The sequence below is a fragment of the Megalopta genalis genome, chromosome 1 (assembly GCF_051020955.1).
Source record: "Megalopta genalis isolate 19385.01 chromosome 1, iyMegGena1_principal, whole genome shotgun sequence".
Taxonomy (NCBI): Eukaryota; Metazoa; Arthropoda; class Insecta; order Hymenoptera; family Halictidae; genus Megalopta; species Megalopta genalis.
The window spans coordinates 39,682,070-39,708,872 of record NC_135013.1 but is presented as its reverse complement, the minus strand read 5'-3'; the positions used below and the strand labels follow the sequence as shown (position 1 = coordinate 39,708,872).

Genomic DNA, 26,803 nt, shown 5'->3' with positions numbered 1-26,803 from the left:
GCCTTATTTTTTCCCCTAGCAGTCGGATGTTCTATTGCCTAAATATAACGTCTCTTAGTATTACTGATGGACACATCAGCCGAATTCTCGTTATAACGATTTAGCACGAAGTGTACGTATGCTGAAGAATTAATGCGATTTAACGACTAAAGGTACGTGAATATTTAAACGAACCGTCAGTCTTCATGATCTTTATTTCTGAGCTCTGCTTGAATAAGTAAAATTTAGTATCCGATAAAGTGATTGTTCCACTTCCTAAAATCCTCTTTTAGCTGAAATTTATTTTTACTCTCTGGTTATTGATTCTACCTGTGCTCTGCTGTACTTCTCCATTGTCTTCCTTTCTGCGAGAAACGAGTTGATACGTAATAATTAGACTGCGGATTTGACCCACTTGTGATAACGATCAGTCGGACCAAATACACGGCAATAAAAACATATGAAAAATTTAAAAACTCTGTCGTATTATCTTCGATTAATTAAAATGGTTAGGAAACGAAATAGATGTGTACGTACATTTAATGTTTTGCGCTCGAGTGGTGATTCCGAGGCACCACTGAAATTGTTATATCACGTTCCAAGATCATTTTTATATCATCAAAGGTTAGATTGAAGAAATCATTAAAAGCGAAGCCGTTGTATGAATCACAAAACCCAATTTCATATGCAAAAAATACACTTTGTTATATGAAATGGGAACACTATAAGTCAAAAAGATTGTTTTAGATTTACAGTTAAAATAGCTTCGAGTGCAAAGGGTTAATTAACGCAGACAATTTTTATTTTGTATAACAATCTGCAGTGTAATAATAACATTGTATTATAGACAGATCTTATTATTATTATTACTATTACTATCACTTCACGGCAGATATGTGTATATAACAATTTTAATCTCTTAAAACTCGGCTAAAATCAAGATATGAAAAATCCTCTAACACAATGAAAACATTTTTCTCTGGTTCCATTTTCTATAAATTCACTGATAAAAATTTGCATTGACAGAAACATCTGCGACCAAATACTCTGGCTCTCGAGAATATTTCATCGTTCCCGTTCAGTTCAGAGGAAAAAATAAAAATTCACCGTCTATCTGTAATTTGCCGTTTTATATTCAAGCGAATGTATTCTTTGATATCTCGTTCACTGAAAAAAAAGACGAATCTCACGATTCGTCGAACAAGCGACCACACAGTGAATAAATAAACAGGTACATCTACGACTAGGTGGAAATGACACTTTGTATTTGATGTACGAGGGTTACTTGTCAGAGTGTCAGACAGTCGGAAAAAAGAAGGTGAGTCATACGCAGCCCGCGATATACCATATTATTTATGCATTAAAAACCGGTCTAACAATGTCCTGTATTTATAATTGACACCTCGATTGAAAAGAGATGTCTTTTCGAACGTTAATTAACCGGTGACCCAACTCCGTCGTTGAACTGTTAATGGAACAACTTCGGTTCGGAGCTCGCTGAAATTCTTTTCCAACGATGTAGAAAAGTTCGACGGTTTCCTTCGACGAATTCTCTTCGAAGTTATAATTAATGTAGTTCCGGTAAGTAACTGAGTTTCCGTCGATGTTTTTTCGCGCGAGCAAGCAGGATTTGCTGTTCAAATAGGAACTGGGATTCAGAAAATCTTGCGTTGAAAAAGTTGCTGACTTGCAGCGATAATGTTGACTTCACAGTTATTTCTTTTAATTGCTGAACGTAAGTCGATTCGTAGATTAAACGCGAGAAAGTACTGTGCATTTTACTCTGTTGCACTTTCTACGATAACTGAAATATTAAATCCAGTATTATTAAGCATGTCAATATTTATATATTTGTAACAATTCGATTGTGCATAATGAAATGTCACAAAGAATTATCATAAAATTTCATATATAATATTATATCGATATATAATATTATAGTTCCTCGTAGATAAAATATGTCTCAATTTGATAAAACTAGGAGCTTATAACTATTACCTTGGCAACTGTTTATTATAATTACTTTAACAATTTTTCGAGTTCTCTTAGAAACATAAAACAATAAACTCTAAATTAGATACAATTATAGTTAAAATTTAAACACAAATTATCATAAGTCCTGAAATTAGTTGTAATCAGTTAAAATTTGTACAAAGCATTAAAATTAGTCACAATTACTTAGAATTAATACAAAGAATCATAAGCTTTGAAATTAGTCACAATTACTTAGAATTTATACAAAGAATCATAAGCTTTAAAATTAGTCACAATTACTTAGAATTTATACAAAGAATCATAAGCTTTAAAATTAGTCACAATTACTTAGAATTTATACAAAGAATCATAAGCTTTAAAATTAGTCACAATTACTTAAAATGTATACAAAGAATCATAAGCTAAAAAATGAGTTACAATTGCTCAACATTTACAAGAATCATAAACTTTAAAATTAGTTAAAACTTATACAAAGAATTATAAGCTCTAATATTATTTACTAACACTTAAAATTTATACAAAGAATCATAAGCTTTGAAATTAGTCACAATTATTTAGAATTTATACAAAGAATCATAAGCTTTAAAATTAGTCACAATTACTTAGAATTTATACAAAGAATTATAAGCTTTAAAATTGGTCACAATTACTTAGAATTTACACAAAGAATCATATGCTAAAAAATGAGTTACAATTGCTCAACATTTACAAGAATCATAAACTTTAAAATTAGTTAAAACTTATACACAGAATTATAAGCTCTAATATTATTTACTAACACTTAAAATGTATACAAAGGATCATAAGCTCTAAAATTAGTTACGCGGCCAGCCCAACGAAATCAATTAAACAGTTGCAATCAATATAACTCGTCCGGGCCATAACGTGCGCGGGTAATTACTACAGCTTAAAACAACGCAAATTGTTAGCCCGACCGGCTTAATATTACGAGCCGGCGTTCTCCGTCATATTTACGGCGGCTAATATATTAGACACTTCTTCTAACCGTAATGTAATCCACGTCAGTGACAAATGGCGACGCGGCCACGCGTTTTTCTACATTCATTCCGGTTACGCCAGCGTGTTTGCGTTACGCAATCGTTCGCCGTCGAAATTACTTTTCCAGACGACAGCGAAAGAGCGAGGAACAATAGGGATCGCGATGCTCTCGCCTTGTAATTTCGTAACTGTAATTTTCGCGTGGCTCCTCCGCCGTCAGAGGAGAGATTTAAAAACCATTCGTACGTACCTCTCCTCCCACCTTTTTCCTGTTTCGGTTTGCCTGGCCCGACGACGGGCATAAAGGAATTCCGGGCTCGATTTCGCCGAAAAAACGTTGCCATTTCCGACGCGTTTCATCGACGCGAAACGTTTCGATCGCAGCACACAGGATTCGTTTGCATTCGAACCCTTTGGTTTTCGACTCCATTTCCTCGCAGCGTTTGTAACTCGGAAGAAATTGAAATGCAAAAGTCCTGAAGCGCGGATGAAAGGTCTATTGTTTTGGGGGAAAGAACGCTCCGAATTTCCATATTCTTATGGGATTAGGATGAAAACGCTGTGTCATAAAGAACTGGGTGTAAAGTGAGATTAGTATTGTAAAATCGTGAATGGATAGTTTTAACACTAAACCTACCGACAGTTTGTGTACAATTAAATAACCGTTTTTTTTTTGTTTTTAATAAACGGTATATTCTGTTTCAGTTGATTACAAATGATAGTCAATTTAGTATCGGCATCTGGACATATGCATTCTTTGGAAAGAAGACATCCGAGAATTGAGAGAATTATATTTTACTTCGTTATTTTAGATGTTGTTATACAAATTAAAATAAAACGTATTGTACGCCGCATTTTTTTACGGATGGCGAGTCTCTCCAGTGAACATATTCCGCAGACATATTTTTTACATGTACAACAGGGCGTTTGTGGTTTTATGTTTTTTTTTTTTAGCGGATATCCAATTTGACATGTTTTTCGTTTTACACAAATTGTAGTGGAATCTGTTGATTGATGCTTCCTCAATACTTTTTGTTTTTCTGTTCCTGTGGATCTCGATGTGTTCGGTGCTATTCCATTATTTTTAGTTTTTATTCAGTTTCCTTACTCGAACATTTTATTTGCACCTGGAAATTTTACGTACCAAAATTTGAAGTTCGTGCACTAATATTATTTCAAAGTGAACTTGTCGTGTCACAAATATGACGCAAATTGTGCACGTGGCTTGTGCTTAAACGATGACATTTACTTACAATCGGATGACATTTTCCTTGAAAAAACTAGTAATAATGACAAGTTTGTGATTTCAACGCAGATATCGTTCTAAAAGTTCAGACAATTTTCAGCGGTCAAAAGACCGTTCACGACAGATAACGATTGAGAACATGAGATTATCGGAAAATACGAAAGAGATAGTTATTGAAAAATTAAGTAACTCTATATTATATGTTATAGTCGCGCAGAAGAAAAGCGAAAGTATTGAATTAAAGATTCCTTTAAAATAATTAGTAGATAGATTAAAACAATGAAAAAATATGAATATATTAGTTTTAATCTATTAAACTTATTAAAGAATGAAAGAACTTTTTAATTTCTATTTCTTGCAATTTGATGCAGACAATTTGTATTGCGCATAAAATATCGCAATGCACTCAAGATTTTTTGGAAAATATCTAGCAGTTCATCCATTATTACAGAAGTTGGATTGGGTGATTTCAACGCGTGGTGTAAAGCCATGCTCGAATGCATTACTATAGCAGGTTTGATCTTTAATCGATTATTGTCGACGATAGTATCTGATTGCATTTAATAAAATAATATCTGTATTGAAATAATATTACAGGTACAAAGTAACACAAATATTCGTAGCAACAATAATTATTACAGTGAATTGATTCTCTTTTGTAATTTAAATGTCGTATTTAAGGCTAGATCGCGGGATTGCGATTCTGAGTTGTGCATCAAAGAGCGGAAATAGCATGCACATTGGCGCCATTATACCACTACAGAGTGGTATGAGATACATTACTCATTGTACAATAAGACCTCGATTCGCGTTTATCCGAGATCTCGATTATCCCGGACCTTGATTATTCAGAATATTCAAGAGAAAATAGGCACGTAACAGTCCTTTGTTCGTGGTGTATTCGTTACTTCCTCATTACACGATGCGATAGTTATTAGCCTTTATTTACGGATGGTGAAAGATTGGTTTCTTCCGAAACATTTTTAAGTGCGAACTTCGGATAATTGAGGCTATCTTTCTAAACAAATGTGAGTGTGCATTATGCTGCAAATGGAATGCATTCTCTGTGCTAGAAGAGAGAAGCTATTGTGTCTATAAAGCATGTTCCCGTTTACTTAGTTTTAGGAATCTCTTGCGGATTACGACGATCATCAACATTGCAAGCTCACCACCTGTGACATACAAAATTATTTGGTTGTTGGTGAAGTTATTTTAGGATCTTTTTTAAATATGTAGGTAATTAAGGATCTATATTACACTAGGTTTACAGGACCCGTCAAAATTATGGGATCGAAATTTTTAGGTTTACTATTATTTAACACTTTATCTATTGGTGGTATCATAATAGTTCTTTTAAAATCCAAGATGAAGAGTCGAGAATTTCTTAAAAAATTGTTCAAAAATTAGAATAATCTGATCTATAATCTGTCAAATTACTTAGATTAATATAATTAACAAGTCTCTTTGAAATTATTGTTTAAAAGAAAATTATTTATCGATTACTGGTGGTATCATAATATAGTTCTTTTAAAATCCAAGATGAAGAGTCGAGAATTTCTTAAAAAATTGTTCAGAAATTAGAATAATCTGATCTATAATCTGACAAATTTTTTTTACTTAGATTAATATAATTAACAAGTCTCTTTGAAATTATTGTTTAAAAGAAAATTATTTATCGATTACTGGTGGTATCATAATAGTTCTTTTAAAATCCAAGATCAAGAGTCGAGAATTTCTTAAAAAATTGTTCAAAAGTTAGAATAATCTGATCTATAATCTGTCAAATTACTTAGATTAATATAATTAACAAGTCTCTTTGAAATTATTGTTTAAAAGAAAATTATTTATCGATTACTGGTGGTATCATAATAGTTCTTTTAAAATCCAAGATGAAGAGTCGAGAATTTCTTAAAAAATCGTTCAAAAATTAGAATAATCTGATCTATAATCTGTCAAATTACTTAGATTAATATAATTAACAAGTCTCTTTGAAATTATTGTTTAAAAGAAAATTATTTATCGATTACTGGTAGTATCATAATAGTTCTTTTAAAATCCAAGATGAAGAGTCGAGAATTTCTTAAAAAATCGTTCAAAAATTAGAATAATCTGATCTATAATCTGTCAAATTACTTAGATTAATATAATTAACAAGTCTCTTTGAAATTATTGTTTAAAAGAAAATTATTTATCGATTACTGGTGATATCATAATAGTTCTTTTAAAATCCAAGATGAGGAGTCGAGAATTTCTTAAAAAATTGTTCAAAAATTAGAATAATCTGATCTATAATCTGTCAAATTACTTAGATTAATATAATTAACAAGTTTCTTTGAAATTATTGTTTAAAAGAAAATTATTTATCGATTATTATATATCTCTTAAACATAGTTCAGTTATTGAGGACCATATAAAGCGTTAAGACTGTAAAGATACATTTATATGTAATTTATAAAATCTTTTCACTTAGGACAAATATTACAATAAAAATTGCTAAAAATCCGAATGTAACATATTACTGTTACTTTTATAAAGAAAAGTAAAACAGCTGCTTTTAATGCTCCGTAAACCTACTGTTGAATTAATTGAAAATTCACCGTTTTTCCTAAAATCTGCTTTGGTTGCAGCATTAAAAAATCATTATACATACAAACAGGAATCATTTGTTTCTATCACGGCGATAATTTTCAACCTTTTAATTACTCGTAAATAAAACCTGAATTTGTAGTAATGTTACTTGAGCAATGTGAACGAATATGTGATTTTTTTAATAAAAACTGTTCGCGTAATATGCGCGTATATATTTTAAACACTTATATTAAAATCCTTCTTTTCTGTAACACTTTTATAACAACGTTGAAGAAGTATATTTTTACTCTGCTTACGTAAGTCTACTCTGTTACGTGCCTACTTGCAGCCGTTCACACGGACAGAATGACATTGAAAATCGAACTGCGCACTCCAGATGCCGATGACCCCTCATTGATCGGGGAAAACATTGTACCGAGATGGTATAGCATTTCGAAGCTGCTAGTTTTTCTTTCGCGGTAATATTTACCTGCTTAGGGAGAAAATGTACTACCGATCGATCAGATATTCGTACTCGAGATCAGTTCGCCGCGAACATCCGCGTATCACGCATCGGCGAGCAATCATTTCCAAAACAATACTCGCCTGCTTCCGATACTTTTAAATAATCATTTTTTCAGCCGGGTTTTTTATTTCTATCGGTCCTTATGTGTCTCTTACAATTTTTCAAATTTTTTACTTTCTTCTATTCCTGGGTTTTCTACGTGTCGGTGTACGTTTACTATTATCTCCGGTTCATTATCGTGCTGCTTCACGTGTCTTTGTATATTTTTGTTCGACAATGCGTGAGAAGACATTAGCACACGAATGAACACCGAGAACACTTCGTGATATTCGCAGTGTTGGTGTGTAAAGACAGAAAATGGAAATTTTAAAAATCGCACTCCGCAGAAGGTAAATTATTTGAAATTGTAAAATGTTGTTAATATTTTAGTATAGTTAATTAATTTTGAGTAACGCAAATCTTGTTTATATTTCAAGAAATGTGGTTATTCTTTTATCTGGGTCACTTTTGAGTTTAATCAGAATTTTGTTTATATGCGTATATATTTTCGATATGTTTTTTAATACGAGATATTGCGTAGTCAAATTGGTGAACCAGCAATGAAATGCATGCATCAAGTAAATGTAAATGCTTCATAATTATACACTTTTGTTTTTCTTCTTTTTTATTCACTTACATTATTATTTTCTTTTATTTTATCTTGTTTGCTCATTCATCATAGACATTTCATAGTTGATCTAGCTAGATACAATGTTTCATCTCATCACAATTCTTTCATTTCTGAGGAAACAATTCACAATTTTATTATACTTACTAGACTTATCTTTACGTTTATACTCTTTAAAAAAGTAATTTTCTTTCCACAACCTCTTTCATAAAAGGATTATTTATTTCATATTGACATTCGCGTAATTACAGTTATTTCTTAACTATTGAGTCATGCAGAAAATTGTCTCGACATTTTAATGTTTAAAGTACCGTAGAAGAACTTTCTTACATTTTTCTGGTAGCTATGGAATTTTATATTCGTATAAATCTTGTGTTTTATTGGCAAAGTACAAACACTTCTTTTAACACCCTCACAAATCGAAGTTCTTTCGAAAAACGAAACAACTTTCCGAACGACCCAATAATTAAAAACAGTAACAGTTCAATCAATCTCCGACTCGAAGTTTGATCTGTTGCACTTGGAGAACTTGTTTTTATTACCTACCAAAAACTCGAACATATTTATTGGCAAGGTAGTAACATTTTAAACAAAATATAAAATCATAGAACGTTGGAAATAATTAGACTGTTTAAATCAAATTTAACGAAAGATTGCATCGATACGGCTTTTACGAAATAAAAATTGTTAATTTTGAAAACACCATTATTATCAGCAGTTTCGTTACGCTCCCCGAGAAGGAACATTTCAGAGGGTTAAAGTGCACGTAGCAGTACCATTTCCCGCAAGGGTGGCTACCAGTTGCGTACGAACGGCGACGTACGGCACGGGACACGGCGATTTCGAAATTAGGTAATTAATTTAGTGGCCCGCCGGGGCCACGCTTTCCAGATGACGACGGTCGCAGCTCTGTCCCTGCACGTACTCGACCCTTGATCGTTCCAAGTAGCGGCCGCCTACTTGCGTAATACACAGATACGTTTTGAATAATGTCGTTAAGCGCCGTGGACATTAATCGACAACACGTGGACAAGAGTTACGGGGACGCAACAGTTTATCGATTGGGTCCCCCTTTTTACGCTCCGGAAGACATTTCGAGCGATTAAATTCTGCCCCTCTGCGCCGCTTGCCTTTGCTCGACTACCCTGCAATTTTATAGTAAACACGCGATGGCCGCGTGTTTCACAGATTTTGGAGAACGTGCACTGCACTCAATTTAGCGTAAGTACAAATTACAGGCAGACGGTAATTTATTAAGCGAAATGAACGAAAGCTTTTACCACACTGAAATCTTTTTAAATTGTATTGTTTTATAGTCTCAGAGATGATTTTCTGCGAAATTCTTCCATTTTTTCGACACTCATTTTAGGGAGATGTTTATGGCATCGTGAATATTTGTTGTTTAGAGACTATATTATAGTGATTATAAGAATGTTTCAGTCTCGTTATTAATTCCATTTATTTATGTAAATAATTCTGTATTCGAATAATTCTCTTTGTTACTATCCTTATGTTAATAAATTATTCCAGTAATTCTTTGTTATTGTTTTTATTTTAATAAATTATTCGAATAATTCTGTATTATTATAGTTATTTTAATAAATTATTTGAATAATAATGTGAATAATTGTTGGCTGTGTTTGCTTTTGTCATTTTTTAAGAATATATGTATTTGTACGAATCCTTATGTTAATCAATTATTCCAGTAATTCTTTATTTTTGCTTTTATTTTAATAAATTATTCGAATAATTCTGTATTATTATAGTTATTTTAATAAATTATTTGAATAATAATGTGAATAATTGTTGGCTGTGTTTGCTTTTGTCATTTTTTAAGAATATATGTATTTGTACGAATCCTTATGTTAATAAATTATTCCAGTAATTCTTTATTTTTGCTTTTATTTTAATAAATTATTCGAATAATTCTGTATTATTATATTTATTTTAATAAATTATTTGAATAACAATGTGAATAATTGTTGACTGTGTTCGCTTTTATGTCATTTTTTAAGAATATATTTGTACGAATACATTCAGGGTCAGTTCAGTTTTAAATAGTATTAATTATTCCAAGAAAACTAGTATGAATAAAATAAATCGATGAACTATGAAAAAAGAAACGTTGTATTCCTGTACGAATGAATTCTTACTGGAATCAATTCTTATTGGAATGAATTTGTATTCAAATCAATTCTTATTCGAATGAAATCTTATTCAAATAAATTGTTCTTCGGATAAATTCTCATTTAAATAGATTCTTATTCGAATAAAATCTTCGAAGAAATTATTATCTAGACAAATTTGTATTCGATCGCATATTCGTCCGACAATGTCGAATAAAATTTTGTCCGTCGGTCTTGCCGCAAACTAGCCGCGGTCGCGATATGCCAGCAGTAATCCCTCGCATTGGGACGATGACTCGCAAAACCGTGCAACCCACCCTGTTGCGCGGCCCGGCATCAGCGTGAGAATTATCGATCGTTATCGATCGCCGAGGCGGCGCGAAGATCGCGTAGCGCTTCCTGTTGCGCTCTTCCACGGGGATAATTGACGCGGCTCCTATTATTCTTATTGTCGCAGCTCCCCGCGGACTTTATTCTCCTAGGACAGAGCCGGCACAATGGCCGCCGGCCGATCGGCCGAGCTTACTCACCCGGGACAATGTTCCTCTTTTTGCAGAAGCCGAATGCTGCGTCGGCGAAGCTGCCGGAGAGGCGTGCTGGGAACCTTGTTACTGCGTTCTCCTTCAAGACGAGCAGACCCTCACGGCTTACAGGAGCGAGGACATGGCTGTGAGTACATTCTCCATGACGATTTTCTACCTACCCTACTCGCGGACGCAAAAAGACCCCCCCAATTTCGTCGAATGAACCGACCAATCCCGCTTTCTTTGTTCGCAACGCGTCTATGAACACCAATGTCTAATCTTGAACTACTGGATAACTCTGGGATAACTTATCAGTATTTCTTGGTTTGATGAATTAGCGGGCTGCAAATCTTTAGACATTTTTAGAGTAGCTGAGAGATAGGTTGAATAGTCGTACGAATTTTCTGGGACGTAATATGTATCCTTCCGGTAGAACTGTTTTTGTTTTAATTAGAAAAGAATCTCCGATTAACGCTTTGTGTCAAGAGAATTTTCTTTTTTGGATTATCTTCTAACATTTCGGATGTATTTTTATTCGTGAAATAGCAACGCTTCAAATAAAATATAAATATATTATAATATATTTGTAATATATGTATTTATAATACATTTGTAATATAATAATATATTTGTAATATACGTATTTATAATACATTTGTAATATAATAATATATTTGTAATATACGTATTTATAATACATTTGTAATATAATAATATATTTGTAATATATGTATTTATAATACATTATTATAATATATTATAATATCTAATATATTAGATTATACATGGAGTCCCATAATTTTGTTAACATCCGGAAAGGGGTGATTCCTGAGTTCATTTGAAGTAACTTTTTCCTTAGCGAAAGTGCAATTCGCGGCTTTGTTTACGAGTTATAAATGAAAAACAATGATCAATGAATATTCAGCATGTTCAGAATATTCGGAACTTTTGGAATTGTTCAAATTTTTGAAATGTTTGGAACTTTCGAAACTTTTGGAATTTTCGGAACATGTAAATGATCTTTCAAATCATCCTGTTAAGTTGCACATGATAAATCAGAGGAGACAACGGGTGCGTAAATCACGCAATACTGTGTTCACACATTTTCTTATACATAGTTTCCAAATTAATTTTTAATTAGAAGTGTATTAACTCGGACAGAAGTAGATAAAAATATATAAAGCACGCACTGAAATAAGACGTCTTTAAGACGTCTTATTTTAAGTCGTACAATGTTCAGACCTAAAATCGACGTAAAATGGACGTCTTCAAGACGTCCAGTGCTTATTGGGTAGATTCGAATCTTTGCACAAAATAATAGACACGCGACAAAAAGCGACTATCGAGTTATTTCGTTCGAAGTTTGACGTTATGAACAATGTTTAAGATTTCTATGCGAAATAAAAATGTTCTAAGTCAGTAATTGTGATAAAAAGAAAAAGATGATATGCATAGTAATATTCTCAAATTCATTGAATATATTTGATGATGTATATTTCGTGATGCATTCGAAACACCCAGTATAATTTTCCATAATTCTACGTTTTGACACTGACTGTCACGCCAAACACCTCGAAAATTTTTTATAAAATTGAAGTATTTTATTTAATTAAACTTTTAAAAAATTGAAACGTTAAGTCTTATCAGTTTTAAATTTTAAACATTTTTTCGTTTTACGGATCTTAATAACAGGAAGATATAGTGTGTAAATTAATTTTCAAATACGACGAAATAATTCCCCCGTCATACTTGGAAATATGAAATAGTTTTTGGAGGGATCGCAAACAAGAATAGGTGGAAAATATGATACAGTAGTAAAATTGTTGGAAATGAGTAATGCGACTAGATCGAGGAAAGAGTAAATCAGTGAACTACGAGGAGGAGTCGTTACCGTTAATTCCTAACAAGTTTCCTGGTCTATTATTGTGGTTAGTTCGTTATTAATATTTTATTATACCCGACGAATCTAATAAAAATATACATACGTTCACGGTAGAAAAACATTACATGGAGAAAATAAGTGAGAATATAGAATGAACCATGTTCATTAAGACATTCATTAAATTATAATAATTTGAATGATTAATTGTTCATATTAATTATTCGCTGAATTCATAATCGTTTTCATATTCCTGTGAATATTTAAAAACTATTTCAAGAATAAAGTACATTAAAGTACCATTAATTCAGTAAACTTCATTTCAATGTAGTATAATATAATTTCCAACGTAATTTAAACTAGCGAAAAAATGTCTAATATATGAAGACACTAAAAAGAAAAATGATAAAATTTCGCAAGAAAGAAAAATTAAACGAACGAAATAAAATAAAATTTCGTGTAATAAATAGTCGGACAAATAGAATCATCACGATGTATCTTTTTCGAATCCAGCGAAATCCAGTTTACAAATGTTGCGAGGCCACGAGTTCCGCTCGAAATTAATTTTCCAGATAACGTTGTAACACGGCCGGCCGTATGAATTTCAATGGGAATACCGGCGGGCTCCGGCTGCCTTTGCACTTGTTAGGCATCGACGTTTCTACGCGTTCAGAGAAATCCTACGTTTTATCGCGTTTACACGCGCACAATGCTCGCGCATAGGCGAAACGGGGCCCGGAGAGTTGTTTGATCGCACGGTTGGAATGGCAAAGGGGCGCCTAGCCTCTAATTCGATTAGAAAGTTTATACCCCTTCGGCTGCCGTTTGTACAACCAACACGCTTTCAAGACTTTGGACTTCTGACCGAAACTGCGGCTGCTGTAAATATCTGTCGAGATTATGGTTAGCAGCGTGTCTGCGGGCTCCGTTCGCCTGACGATTGATGTGCCGATGGGAATGGTCGGGGCGAAAAACCATGGGGGTAGAACCGCGGCTTCGAACTTGTGTCACTGGGGTTGAAAATGAACATGGCAGCCGGCGGAGATGCGTTTTCTTCTGGCAATTTATCATTTTCTTACGGCTCGATTTACTAGCTGCCATTACTTTTGTTGCAACCGTGCTGCAGGTGCTCGGGCTAACATTGATTTTTATCGAGTTATTTTCCTGATGGAAAATGCTTTCTGAACGTTTTTAAAATAACGTTAGAATATACGGGGTGAGTTTTTCGACTCTTTCACCTTCATCTTTCTTGCTAACTTGTTGGACAGTCAAATTTTCTGCCTTAATAACTAGGTTTAAGTAAAATGCCGTCTGGCGGATAATATATTGGGTTGACAACTAAGTAATTGCCGATTTGTTCAATGAAATAAAAAATTTTTTTTTACTTGGAACGAAGTTTAATCTGTAATGTATTTTTCCATTTTGCTCGATGACCTCTTGCCATCTCTCTGACAACTTGAAAATTCCACGCTCGTAGAAAGTCTGATCCTTTTCGGCCAAAAACTGAGTTAAGTGAGATTTTACAGCGTCATCATCATTAAAAGTTTTACCACGAAGGGAGTTGTCCAGGGATCGTAATAAGTGGTAATCCGATGGCGCGAGATCATGGCTATATGGTGGGTGTAACATCAATTCCCAACCAATATCCATCAATTTTTGTCGAGTGGACAAAGACGTGTGCGGCCTAGCATTGTCCTGGTGGAAAATGACACCTTTACGATTGACCAATTCTGGTCGCTTTTCCTTGACCGCTGCATTCAATTTGTCCAGTTGCTAACATTCACGGATAATAAAAAATAACATAATAATAATAGTAATAATAATAATTTTATAATATAACATTTACGGATATCATAAAAATGGGAGTGAGAGACATCTATAACTGAAATCGGCAATTACTTAGTTGCCAACCCAATACATATGAAGATATGTATATTCAAATCTATGTATTCCTTTTCTTGTACTTCTTCTTCTGGAGTACAAAAGCTGGCACGTGTCAAAGAATTAAATTGTCCCAAAGAACTTTTTCCATCTGTATCATTTTCGAACATGCTGAAACAAAATATCCCAACAAAACTGCGCGTTGTATAGAAACTGTTGTTTCGATGGTAAGTTGTTGGTATAAAAAGGAGCATAACAGAAAATTAATTGTTGCCGCTCCTCTTTATGCCAAACAACTCTTGTCCGAAACTTGTTTTTGTACAACATGTAATTTGCAAGAAAAATGACGGTGAGAGAGTTAAATGGCTCACCCTTTATATACAGATTGAAGTTGATGAATGAACTGTTGTCGCTCAAGATCCTAGGATAATGTGTAAGCCCTTTTTGTTGTACATTTTATATCAGCGAATTGTGTTTCATTTATATTGTCACGTTTTAAAGAAGTACATGTTACAATACGAAAATATGTTCCATTTATATTGCCACGTTCTAAAAAAGTACATGTTACAATACGAAAATACGTTTCATTTGTATTGTCACGTTTTAGGGAAATTCACGTTACAATACAAAATTATATTTAATTTATAACGTCACGTTTCGAAAGAATACATATTACGGTATAAAAATTATGTTTCATTTGTAATGTCACGTTTTGAGGAAATGCATATTATAATACAAGATACAATTTTATAAAATTGTATGTTAGAATCCATGCGGAAAGAGATCAGTCGCTTTACAATATCTTAGAGAAGGAAATGTCAAGTATAAAAGGCGGATTTAATTATTTCCCTTTATTTTAGAGACGCGTAGTAATTTCAACAACATAATTGCTCAATTTCTCGCGTCGATCTTTAAAGGAAATTAATTTGAAAAACATATATTCTCTTTTTAGTGAATTACATTTCACTTTAGTTGTACAAAACATGCATTCATTGTAACCGACGAAAATATGTTTTATTTTCCTCCTGTCTTGTATAAAAGATCTTCGCAATTAATTGACAATCTTCTGCATTTATTACAAAAATTAGCGAAACACAAAACAGCGGAATCATCAAAATAATTCGAGGAGTAACCGTGTTATTTGCAAATAGTTCAAACCAACGAAAGTAAAGATTGATGTGTTTCTATGCAGCTCGTGTTTCTCGCAGTCGTTGGAGCACCGCGGTGCATCCCCAGGCTAGATTTAATTAAAAATAGTACGTATCTCGAGAAAGGCTGTTCACGTTAGGACAACTATGTGAAATCGACCGATGGAAAAATCTTGCGAGATCTTTCTAGCAAAAGCGCAAAAGATTCACTCGAATGGCAGACCCCGAGGTCTCGATATCGCAAGAAAGAATGCAACCTCGAAGATTCCACTGAACCGCGTATCGATTTTCTACTTGTGTTCACGCGCTCGGGCGAGCTGCTTGACATTGAACGTTTACCTTATAGTGCACCGGGTGCACAGCGAACCATTGCACTCCGCGGAATGTAGCACGGATCGCAGCGGATCGGAACGAAAGAAACTTAATCGAAGTTTCACCGTGAACTTTAGCCGGAAGGTGTGCTCCCTATCGCGAACGCGCTCTCCCGGGACCTCCCTGGAAAAGCTTGCTTAACTAATAACTTTCCGTCAGAGTTACCGTGACCTCCAACCCCCGCCCCTTTATCTTTCGCCTCATACTCGCTGCCGGTTTATGAACTACGGCGCGGTTAGGCAATAAAAGTCCACGGTGTCTTTCTTACGGTCGATATCGGCCGCAACGACACCGGATAAAGTTCTCGCATAGTCACCACGGGGAGAGGCAATTTTTTCAATTCCGAAACACTCGTTCAAATATGCATGAAACGTTCACGCAGGTGGAGAGCTATGGTGCTCTCGACCACCGGGAGTAATACCAGCTGCTCGAATGCATTTCGTAGAGCGCCGTGTTTGAGAATTTTATAACCGCGCGGAGAGAAATTATTCGCGTTATTTTGTCGCTTTCGGGAATACCCTAACGATTCTATGCGGAACAGCCCCATCAATATGGAAAACATCCGTGGGCTCCAGTTGGAAATGCAGGGCATAATAATTCGATTGGTGTTTTATTCCGATGCCAGGGAAACCCTGTTGTTCATTTTTTATAGCGCGCGATGAAAATGTCCACGTAAAAATGGATGCACGCCGAAGTGGCTGAGAGCATTTGTTGCCTCGATGTTTTGCCAAAAATGTACTTTATCCGTCGACTTCTTTGATGTGCTATTTTCTTGATTGCTCTTTTTCATTTTATCTTAATTATTTATTGACTAATGTTTGCCCGCGACGCAACTGCCATTGCCCTCTCGGGCGAGCAATAAGGGTCAAAACTATTCTTTTATAATGTTAACCCTTTGCACTCGAACTCATTTTAACTGTAAATTTCAATCAACTTTTCTGACTTGTACTATTTCCATTTTATATGACAAAGTGCATTTCATGCACATGAAATCGAGTTTTGTGACGCACAGAACAATCAGACTTCGAACGATTCTTTTTACATCTAAGCCTTGATAATATAAAAATTATCTTGGAACGTGGTGTAACAATTTTAGCGGTGCCTCAGAGTCGCCACTCGAGTGCAAAGGGTTAATTTCACTAAGTAAATCATTATAGATATTACTATCTTTATCTTTCGCTTATAATTTATTGCTTAAAGATTATGAAAAGTTGCTTCAAATAAATATATTATCTTACACCTTGATTGCATTGCAATCAGAATCAATTGCATCTCCAAAGTATTCATTTATTATATCGTTACGCGAGAATCATCGCTACATGCAATAGAATCGCATTCAGGCATCTAAGAAACATAAAGTACGAATTTCTGTAAAGGTCCGCATTCTGAATATTACCTCCGTCGAATTGAAAACACTTAATTCGTGCAATTTATAACGTTTAAGGAAAAACTCTGTAATACCCCGGGAACGCAATACCGGCTTTGAAAGGCTTTTACTCGCATTGATATTCTGCGAGTCTTACCGAATACCCGTCCGTTGACACGTTTAATTCGCCGGCATCCATTTGCCTTGCTATTTTACTCGAGAAACCATGGCCCCCTTGGGTAGCGCATAGTTGCCCGTGAAACGAACGAACGTAGAAAGCTCGAGGACGGCGAAGATTTCTTGTTCCGGATCCATTTTGGTCGTTCGTAGGATCCCCTAAGTATACCCGGCGTCGTTGTCCCCGACTTGGACTTCTTTTTCCCGGTCCGCGAATGCGGCGACGCTCAGAATTCTACTTATTACATTGGCCGCGAGCAAATCCTTGGCCGAGATTGGCTAATTTTAAAGCTTTTCGTGTATGCAATTATCCTTCGGCGAAAGAGTTTACTGTATACACCGTCTTCGCTTTCATTCACCGATTTCGCGACGAAAAGGATTCGGTGGTCGCTTCTTTTTGCATTCGCGTTTCCAAATGTTTACAGCGGTGATTTCCGTTCGATATTATACAAATGTTTAATACGACTTAATATCGATGTTTGTTAACGGTGGTTGTTCTATTTCTATTTGTAACAGTGCTAATTTAACTTTGAGAGATAAGATGTTGGACTCTGCTACGGGACCGCGGTCGAAGTTATTTTAATCGAATGCAAGCAGCAATTTCAATATATTATCGAATGAAGGTAACTGAAGCTGTGCAATTAGAATTTCAAATGTATTATCGAATGAAAAAAAATTGAAGTTAAGCCTACTATGTTATAGGTTCGGCTGCGGAATTCGAATTTTTAGCGAATTATTAAATGAAAAGGATTATATGATTTTTGAGGATCAGGTCGAATTCGTAAAATTCTGCATGGTTTTCAAATAAATGTCTTGACAAGGCTCAACAATATTAGCGAACCACTGATAAGATAACTGAAGATGGATATTCAGCTGTACTATGTTATAGGTTCGGCTGCGGAATTCGAATTTTTAGCGAATTATTAAATGAAAAGGATTATATGATTTTTGAGAATCAGGTCGAATTCGATAAAATTCTGCATGGTTTTCAAATAAATGTCTTGACAAGGCTCAACAATATTAGCGAACCACTGATAAGATAACTGAAGATGGATATTCAGCTGTACTATGTTATAGGTTCGGCTGCGGAATTCGAATTTTTAGCGAATTATTAAATGAAAAGGATTATATGATTTTTGAGGATCAGTTCGAATTCGATAAAATTCTGCATGGTTTTTAAACCAATGTCTTGACAAGGCTCAACAATATTAGTGAACCACTGATAAGATAACTGAAGATGGATATTTAGCTGTACTATGTTATAGGTTCGGCTGCGGAATTCGAATTTTTAGCGAATTATTAAATGAAAAGGATTATATGATTTTTGAGGATCAGTTCGAATTCGATAAAATTCTGCATGGTTTTTAAACCACAGTCTTGACAAGGCTCAACAATATTAGTGAACCACTGATAAGATAACTGAAGATGGATATTTAGCTGTTTTATTGCAACATAGTGATTCACAAAATCTCCCGATTATAACAGACTTCATTACAGACACGTTGCAGTTTTGCCTTGTTTTGATATAAATCAGCTTTTATTATGTTTTACTAAGATCCTTCTAATTTCAATACTCTAATATATGTATCTTTAAATGGAAAGACAGGACTAAAAGAATCTTTAATCCGATCAGTTGTTTAAAGTCTAAGATAACGTGCATGGTACTTCAAACACTTCTGTAGTTAAGTAATATTCGATTAACACGTCAAGTTATGTCAATCATTTCATGCCAATTGCCTCTGCACATTCAATTTACTTTAGAGCAAGCATTACCTTGTATCACATCCATCCGACATCAATCAAACCGAACGATTCCTATCTTTTCACGTAAACTATAACTCGCTAATAGTATTGCACAAGTTGCTACGACAGCCATGAAACTGCCATTGCTTATCTTCTTCATTGATCAGTCCATGTTTATTTATTATCTACTTGACCGAGTACGTGCAATGCTCTACTGCAAACGTGTTTGAGTTTTTATCACTTAACGTTGGAGACGATGGTAGAAGAGTAAAAATACTGTAAAACAGGAAACTAACTTTTTTGTGACGAACTTGCAAACTTGTTCTTGATTTGCGACTATTAAATAACGACTTAAAAATAGGTTTGTACATGATGTATAGATAACAAAAAATTCTAGTTTATAGCAGTTTAACCACGTTCAAGCAGCTCTTGTTATTCACGATCTGAACAACTCGTAATTATTAGCTGTGTAACAATTTTTGTCCCCTGCAAACGCTCGATTAGCTTCACTTTTTATATCTTCTAAAAGTTTATTTTCAAAGCTTTCGATTAACTCTACGAATAAATTTTCTTAATATTCGGCTTAACGTCACGAGATAATGAATATGTTTGTCGATTAATCGAATTCGTAATATACGAATGCAATTCAGATTTAATTACTTATACTTATGTTGTAACTATATTACAAATCATATAAAAATCATGGTGGACAAAATGTTGTGTAAATGCTACAAATTGAACAATGTAAACTCCCTCTGTTATGCAAACAATTATAATGATTAGAACGATTAATCCATGGACATAGATTATATGTCATTTTAGCTATGTCTTTAATAATACATCTTCTAGCATTTATTAAATTTTATATATTGACAGTTGTGTACAGAACAAGCGATAGACAAAGGTGTACTTCCTTTTTTAATATTTTCAATAAATCATAAATGCTGTATCAAGTTTCTCAAACTCTTTCGATGTTTTTCCTGCTATGTATTTCACTTGTTATTACTATTTTTGTCACACATGCATAAAATCGCGGCTAATGTTGTCTCATAACAATTATAATTTACTCAAACCTCGCACAAATTTCTATTCGAACATACAACATGCTTGAATGAAGTGGTTTGTCAAAAAATTTTTGATAAAAACACTTTATAATTTCAGCAACCGCAAAAGAAAAGAATCAAAAACAATTGTGACTCTTTATATACTATCTCTACTCTGTTTATTGTTTCGTGAAGTTAATCAATTTGCCAAACAATTTGATTATAAGTCGTGAAATCACACAATCAACGCAACGATGACGAGACTTCCTGTGCACGTTGACGAAATGACGAAAGGGTGAAACGTTCGGCCATCAGATTTGATCGTCGAGAATCGTTGTTTTCAAACATATATATCCCGCAGTTTACTGTCACGATTCCGTTTCTCTTAGCCTCGTGGAGACGCGAGAACGAACGGTCGACCATTACATTGACCCAGAAGCAGTTTATTTCGTGTTTCCGGCTCGGTGTCGTAGTCCGATTCAAGAGCTCGTGGAAACGCAGCCCATATTTCTGGAAGTGCTCGTGTTTCCTCGATCCAAGTTTCTGGTAGCTACACGACCCCGTCCGCCGTGTAAGTGGTAGCCATTACGCGTTTAAAGGCCGGCTACAAATCCCGTCGAATCTGGCTGCGGAAACCAGCCGCGTCTCGGCACTCGTGTTTCGCATGAGAGGACTCTCCTTGAATTTATTCGTACGCCCCTGGGTGCATAATAACCATCCCCGGGCCGGGCCTCGAGTGCTTTTTCTACCCGTGCGTCGGTGAAAGAGAAATTTTCCTCATTATGGTATCAATGACGGATCTCGAAGCGGAGACGAATCGACCGTCTGAAATCTCTCTCCCCTCTCTCTCTCTCTCTCTCTCTCATACACAAACTCTATCTACGTCTTGCTCTTTTTCTCTCTCTCCCACTCTCTCGTCGTCTTGTTCTCTTTCTCTCTCTCTCTCCCTTCCCCCCTCTTTTATTGAAATGCAACGATAACACTGTAAACGGTCAAGGTGGAGAACTATCGATAGTATTATCAATAGTGTTGATTATCAACAGTTCCCCATTTCTAGTATACAAAATGAGTGTACGTTCTGGGCCGAGCAATAGCTTTGTTCCAGATGAATTTACAAAACAGTTGTAATGGGAAAATTTTACACTATTTAACAAGCTCTATTATCCTACAATACAATTCTTTTTACAAGTGCATCGGTGCATTTACAAACTGCAACTACAGTATTTTTTTAAAACTAGAATTGCATACTTTGTTCGATCGATTCTCTAGAACATTCTCAATAAGAAGGGATTAGGGTATAGTGCCAAAACATATTATTTCTTTGTCGGTAAGTGTGTGAAATATCTTGAGAAATATTAATTTTTTAAGCATTACTCCTTAATGCATTTTTATCGAGAATGTTCTAGAGAATCGATCTACCTGCAAAAAGATATGCATTGCTATGTAAAGAAAAAAGAAGTGCAGTTGCAGTTTGCAAACGCACCGATGTACTTGCGAAATAAATCGTACTGTAGGATAATGGTGCTTGTTAAATAGCGTAAAATTTTTCTTTACGACTTTTTCACCCTGGATAATGTATAAAGTTATTATGCACTCATTTTTCGTACGCATCCATAATCTCCCCTTATCCATCTTTCTTTCTTCCTATCTCTTTCCTTACTTCTTTCTATCCCTATTTCTCTCTGTTTCACTGTTTCGCCATCTTGCTCCGTCGTTCCCCAATTTCTCGAATGAAACGACTGTTTCTTTGGTAAGCGGAACCGTCTCGTAATGGGACTTTAAGGATCGTTGGTATCTTCGGGCACGATCGGCTGTGATCGAGGGACGGTGATAAATGGCCCCCTGAAACAAAGGGATTCTCCCGTGGCTGAGTGGAAATTATGTAATCACTTGATTCGATTGCCTGCGATTGTAGAGTAAAATGATGTCCCCCGGGCGTAATTATTTTTCATTTGTTTGGGAACACGGGAGGGATTCAGGATTGTTGGACGTTCACGGAATGCTCTTTGGATGCTTGTTCTCGTTATTCTTTTCGAACCGTTACACCTACCCGACGCAATCTTCATTAGATCTTTGTACAGCTGCATTCCACGCCTCTTTAACGCTTTAACGTAGGTTAGAGCAAAAAATTATGCAATACATTAGTAAAATACAGTTAAAGTTGTCATTTATCTCCATTTCATTTTTCTACACTTGCAAGTCTGGATAGGGACAGAATGGACACTTATTATGACTTCAGGTATCTTTCGAAAAGTGAACTATAAGTAGCATTTGTAATTTATGAATATCTTTACATAAGAATAAAGCAGGTATTCTTACTGTGTTTCGATCTTTCCAATAACGTTTTTAAATTAGTAGAAGTATTGGCACAAGAAATGAAACTCTAGGTCATGCATAAATTCTGATGAACACTGTTTAATTGTCATTCCAGTAATTTACGAAATTTAAAGCCAAAGTAATTTATTCAATGAAACGAAAATTAAGAATTTGAAATGTGTGACGCTTTTCCAATATTTTTGCATTTTACAGATCCTAATCAAATATGGTAGATTGAATACATTAGACATTTTTAGATAAACTTCTTTATTCAATCATGTCTTATGATCGAGATCGTACGAAGCTTAAATTAAATTTAATAATATCGTACGAAGCTTTAAAATCTTGTTATAAAACAATAGGGCTCGTTAATTCTAATGTTAAGAAAGTCGATGAAATATGCAATCATACTCTCCTTTCTTTAACCTTCTTATCGAAACATATTTCTAAACTGTGGATTTTCCTGCGAAATTAATTTTTCGGTGTCTGCAAAAGGAGCTTCTTTCGTTTAAATAATTTTAGAAAGTCAACAGTGGATTACCAATATTTTACAGTTATTTTCGTCTTTCCACTGTTTCGTATTATAACCACTTGTTTTTGTTACAAATGTATGAAGTACGGGGGGTGTTATCTACTTATCACAGGAAATGTAAATTTGCACGAAAAGACCGAAGTCACGTCTCGTCATCATTCGTTGACAATGGAAACAGAAACAACGAATATGTAAATTAGTAACAACTATGTTACACTTTTCTCAAACGTAAAACCGTGCCTAAAGAAATGAGCACTCGAATAGATTAAAAAAATATTGCAGAGAAACTTAACGATATTATGGGGAAGGAAATATAGCCTCGGGGTAAATGTATTGATCAGTACAATCCACTAGTATTGCGGATGTTCTGTTACTTGAACCTCTTGTATAGGCAGTCCCAAAATAATCCATCAATATCTGGAACATCTTGGATCTAATATTCATCAACATGCGCAATGAACGCGAAGGTACGAATCGATAGAACAAAACGTGTTTCATTGATTTCATTTGATGACCAGCAAATAATTACTTCATCTCGCGGATGTTTGCGAAAATGTTCTGGACGATTCGATCTAACGTATTAAATGAAATAATTTTCAAGCCTGGATACACTTGGGTGCAGCATGGGGGTAAGTTAGTTTCTACGAGGCGACGCGAACGCGGCCGTAACTCAAGAAAGGGTAAATCGCGTGGTATGTAAACGTAACTACTAATTCGCTCTCTAATAATTCTCCGCGCGACTGTCTTGGCCTCTCATTCGCGCATTACTGTAAATCTTTCGAGCAGTCTGGAGATGTTGATCACTGTTTAATCGCACCCTAACAAGACGCAGATCTGTAAGGGGTTACTTGAACGTAGTAAGTCTCGGTAAATCCTATTAACGTCTGTGTTCCAAACGTAAATACTTGTCCAAGCTATTTATCACGTTTGGAATAAATTACGTTGCAGCTATAGCTTCGCCACATACTAAATTGAAAGTAGCATTTACTTCCGTTTTATTCTTTGAAGAGATGGAAGAAATTACTCCGAACGATATGAAGAATCTTTACATAATTGTTATTGGTTTTATTAAATTTACATAATCATAACTTGTTTTATATAATTCTTTATAAAATGAGTAATAAAATTCTAGTTTACATTCGAGTAAGCTTTCAAATTCTTGTGCTTTTCTAACTGTTATTAAGTTCGAATTTCTTAATTATGCAAAGCAGTGTGCAATGGTTTATGCATTTCCGATTTGTATGAATTCGTAACAACTACGTAATGTAAAGTTTGAACGAAATTCGTTACAGTATTTTGACGGAGTTTCTACTTTGGTAATTTACCGAAACGATTCACAAAGGCGGCGAAGTTTCATATAGTTACGAGAGTAGAAATTTGCATGAACTTCCGCAGCCTTGTAAGAAGAACAATGACATGATTAATTAAGATCTTAATGAAGGTTCATAAACCGGCGTGCACGATGACCTCCATTCGATACAATCCCTTTAGAATTGTTAAATGCAAATTTCGGAGCGCATAAACGAAACCACGCCGAATGAACGTCCGTCGACGTTGTAGAAGCTAATTCGTTCCAGTTGCATACGAAAAAGATATCACTATGTCAACAGTCTCGGGGGCCTGAATAAATTTGAATAATTTAAAAGTACAATTAGTTTCTCTGTATAGCAACGTCCGCCTCGAGGATCGCTCCATTCGTTTCGCTCCTACATTAATTCCGCTAGATTTTGTTTCTCTTAATCGAACTGCAAATTCATTCGAGGGGAACGACACAATCCAATATTAATCTATCGTCCATTCCGATATTACGTTTATTCAATGTTTTCGTCTAATTTATTTATCAACCATTTCCAAGTTCGCCGTGTTTGATCATTTTCGAATCTCGTGCGACCGCATCGGAAAACAAAAGCAGATCAAACTATGGAAACAATACTGTGACTGTAAAATACCGAGTTTTACGGCAGTTAAAATGCGTGTGTATTTTAATTACTAGTTTAATTATAAGATCGTTAAATACGAAATGCATACTTTACTCTGTAATTTTACTATAAAATCCACGCATATCATTTTTAATGACTTAATACTAGCTAATTCGTAACATTATTTTTAATCTACCAAAGTTTTTTATTGGGTAGGATCATTATATAGTAAAGTATGTTTTGGTACTCTGTAGGTCTTTATACAATTTTCTATTTTTACAGCTCATTTTTTGAACGTTTAATTGAGAGAAAATTTCCTTTCGTTGATTGGAAGTTTTATTGCAACAAAACTAGCGCAGAGAGTGCTATTAATTTTTTACAAGACAAATACTTTCTTGTGTTCCAAAAATTTGCACATGGCAGTGCCGGTCTTTTTTACCGGTTTTACAGTTTTCATTTTAAACGTCTTAGATATTTAATTGTTATTTTAAATATTTGGAATATCTGAATTTATGAATGAACTTTCACGAGAATTTATTATATACATTTCTTAATTCAGTACAATAACAGTGGCAAAAAGCATAAATGAAGCAGCAAACGTCAGTTATTGTCAGACTGCGGATTTTATGCATTTATGATAGAAAGTTGTATCGCTGTTCACTCAATAGAATTATTAAGAAAAGAAATGAATGTCTATGTAATTTCTGTATCTTGTAATTCGTGAAGACAATGTTTATTTTTCATAAAAGTTCACAGTCGATTGGAAAAAAGGATAAAAAGCAACGTTTTATTCAGTTTCAGACTTTCTGTAACATTTCCAAGATGTAATGCCGGTATTATCCATCAATGTCTTGTTATCGCAACTGATTCGGTTGCGTCTGCGCTGAAAGCGTAAAAAGGGAAGAATGCTGAACGAGACGACGCGACAGATAAACATTACCGTTCCACCTGCGTTCGTATCAAACGCTCGTCTCCGGCATTGTCGTCGCAATCGATTGTCCTCCTTGTTGGTCGTTGGTTTTCCCTTGATTTTTCGAATGTCTCGCAGGTTTCTAGTAATTCAAGGCCCCTCCCCCGCGCCAGCCACGCGATGGTTGAGCCCGTGTTATTACTAAATCAAGACCGCCGGCAGCCCTCTTTCACCCTGTCCCGGCTCACGTCCTTTTCTCCTTCCGTGTAATCACATTCGAGGGGTCTAGGAACACGAGACCCTTCGTTACTCGACGCTGAACCGCCCCGAAGGAATAGGGTTAACGGCCGTCGCGCTTTTTCTTCTTCCTTTCAAACGATTCCTCACCCGTTCGTTCCCGGATGGGATTTACTCGGCAAGTAGAAAACACCCGTATACGATCAGCCGTACCGTTATGTCACGGAACATGGTCATTCTTTTTTACCCACGGAACCGTCCCTCGCACGGGTTAACGTGTTATCTCGTGATGATACTCTCAACCTTTCGAATAGCACCTTCTCTTCCCTTTTCCTTCACGCGTTCAGCGATATTTTAACAAGTTATCTACCGGAGATTATTTTGGAAACCGTGTATTTTAATGTTAAACAGTGCTTAATTATTTGCTCAATGGTACTGTTTTAATCAGGGAGCGTAATAATATTTTTAGAAAAATTCTGTTAGTACTTACAGTGGTGTGCGTAGTCATAGATTCAAAGTAACTTTTACATTGACACTGATATCTCAACAAAATATCATATTTGTATATTTCTGGTTTCTATTATTTCCATCGTAGGAATATGCCAATATGATATTTATAATAATTATAAACTCAAAGTAACTTTTTGTGT

The 26,803-nt window shown here is 34.9% G+C and overlaps 1 protein-coding gene across 1 annotated transcript in view; it reads left to right on the top strand.

The window, feature by feature from the left end:
• LOC117218760 (uncharacterized) overlaps positions 1 to 26,803 on the top strand; it is a 159,087-nt gene that overhangs the window by 65,490 nt on the left and 66,794 nt on the right. The window contains exon 3 of the mRNA XM_033467384.2: positions 10,663 to 10,775. Coding sequence (XP_033323275.1) covers positions 10,663 to 10,775 — 113 coding nt within the window. The remainder of the gene's footprint in view (positions 1 to 10,662; positions 10,776 to 26,803) is intronic.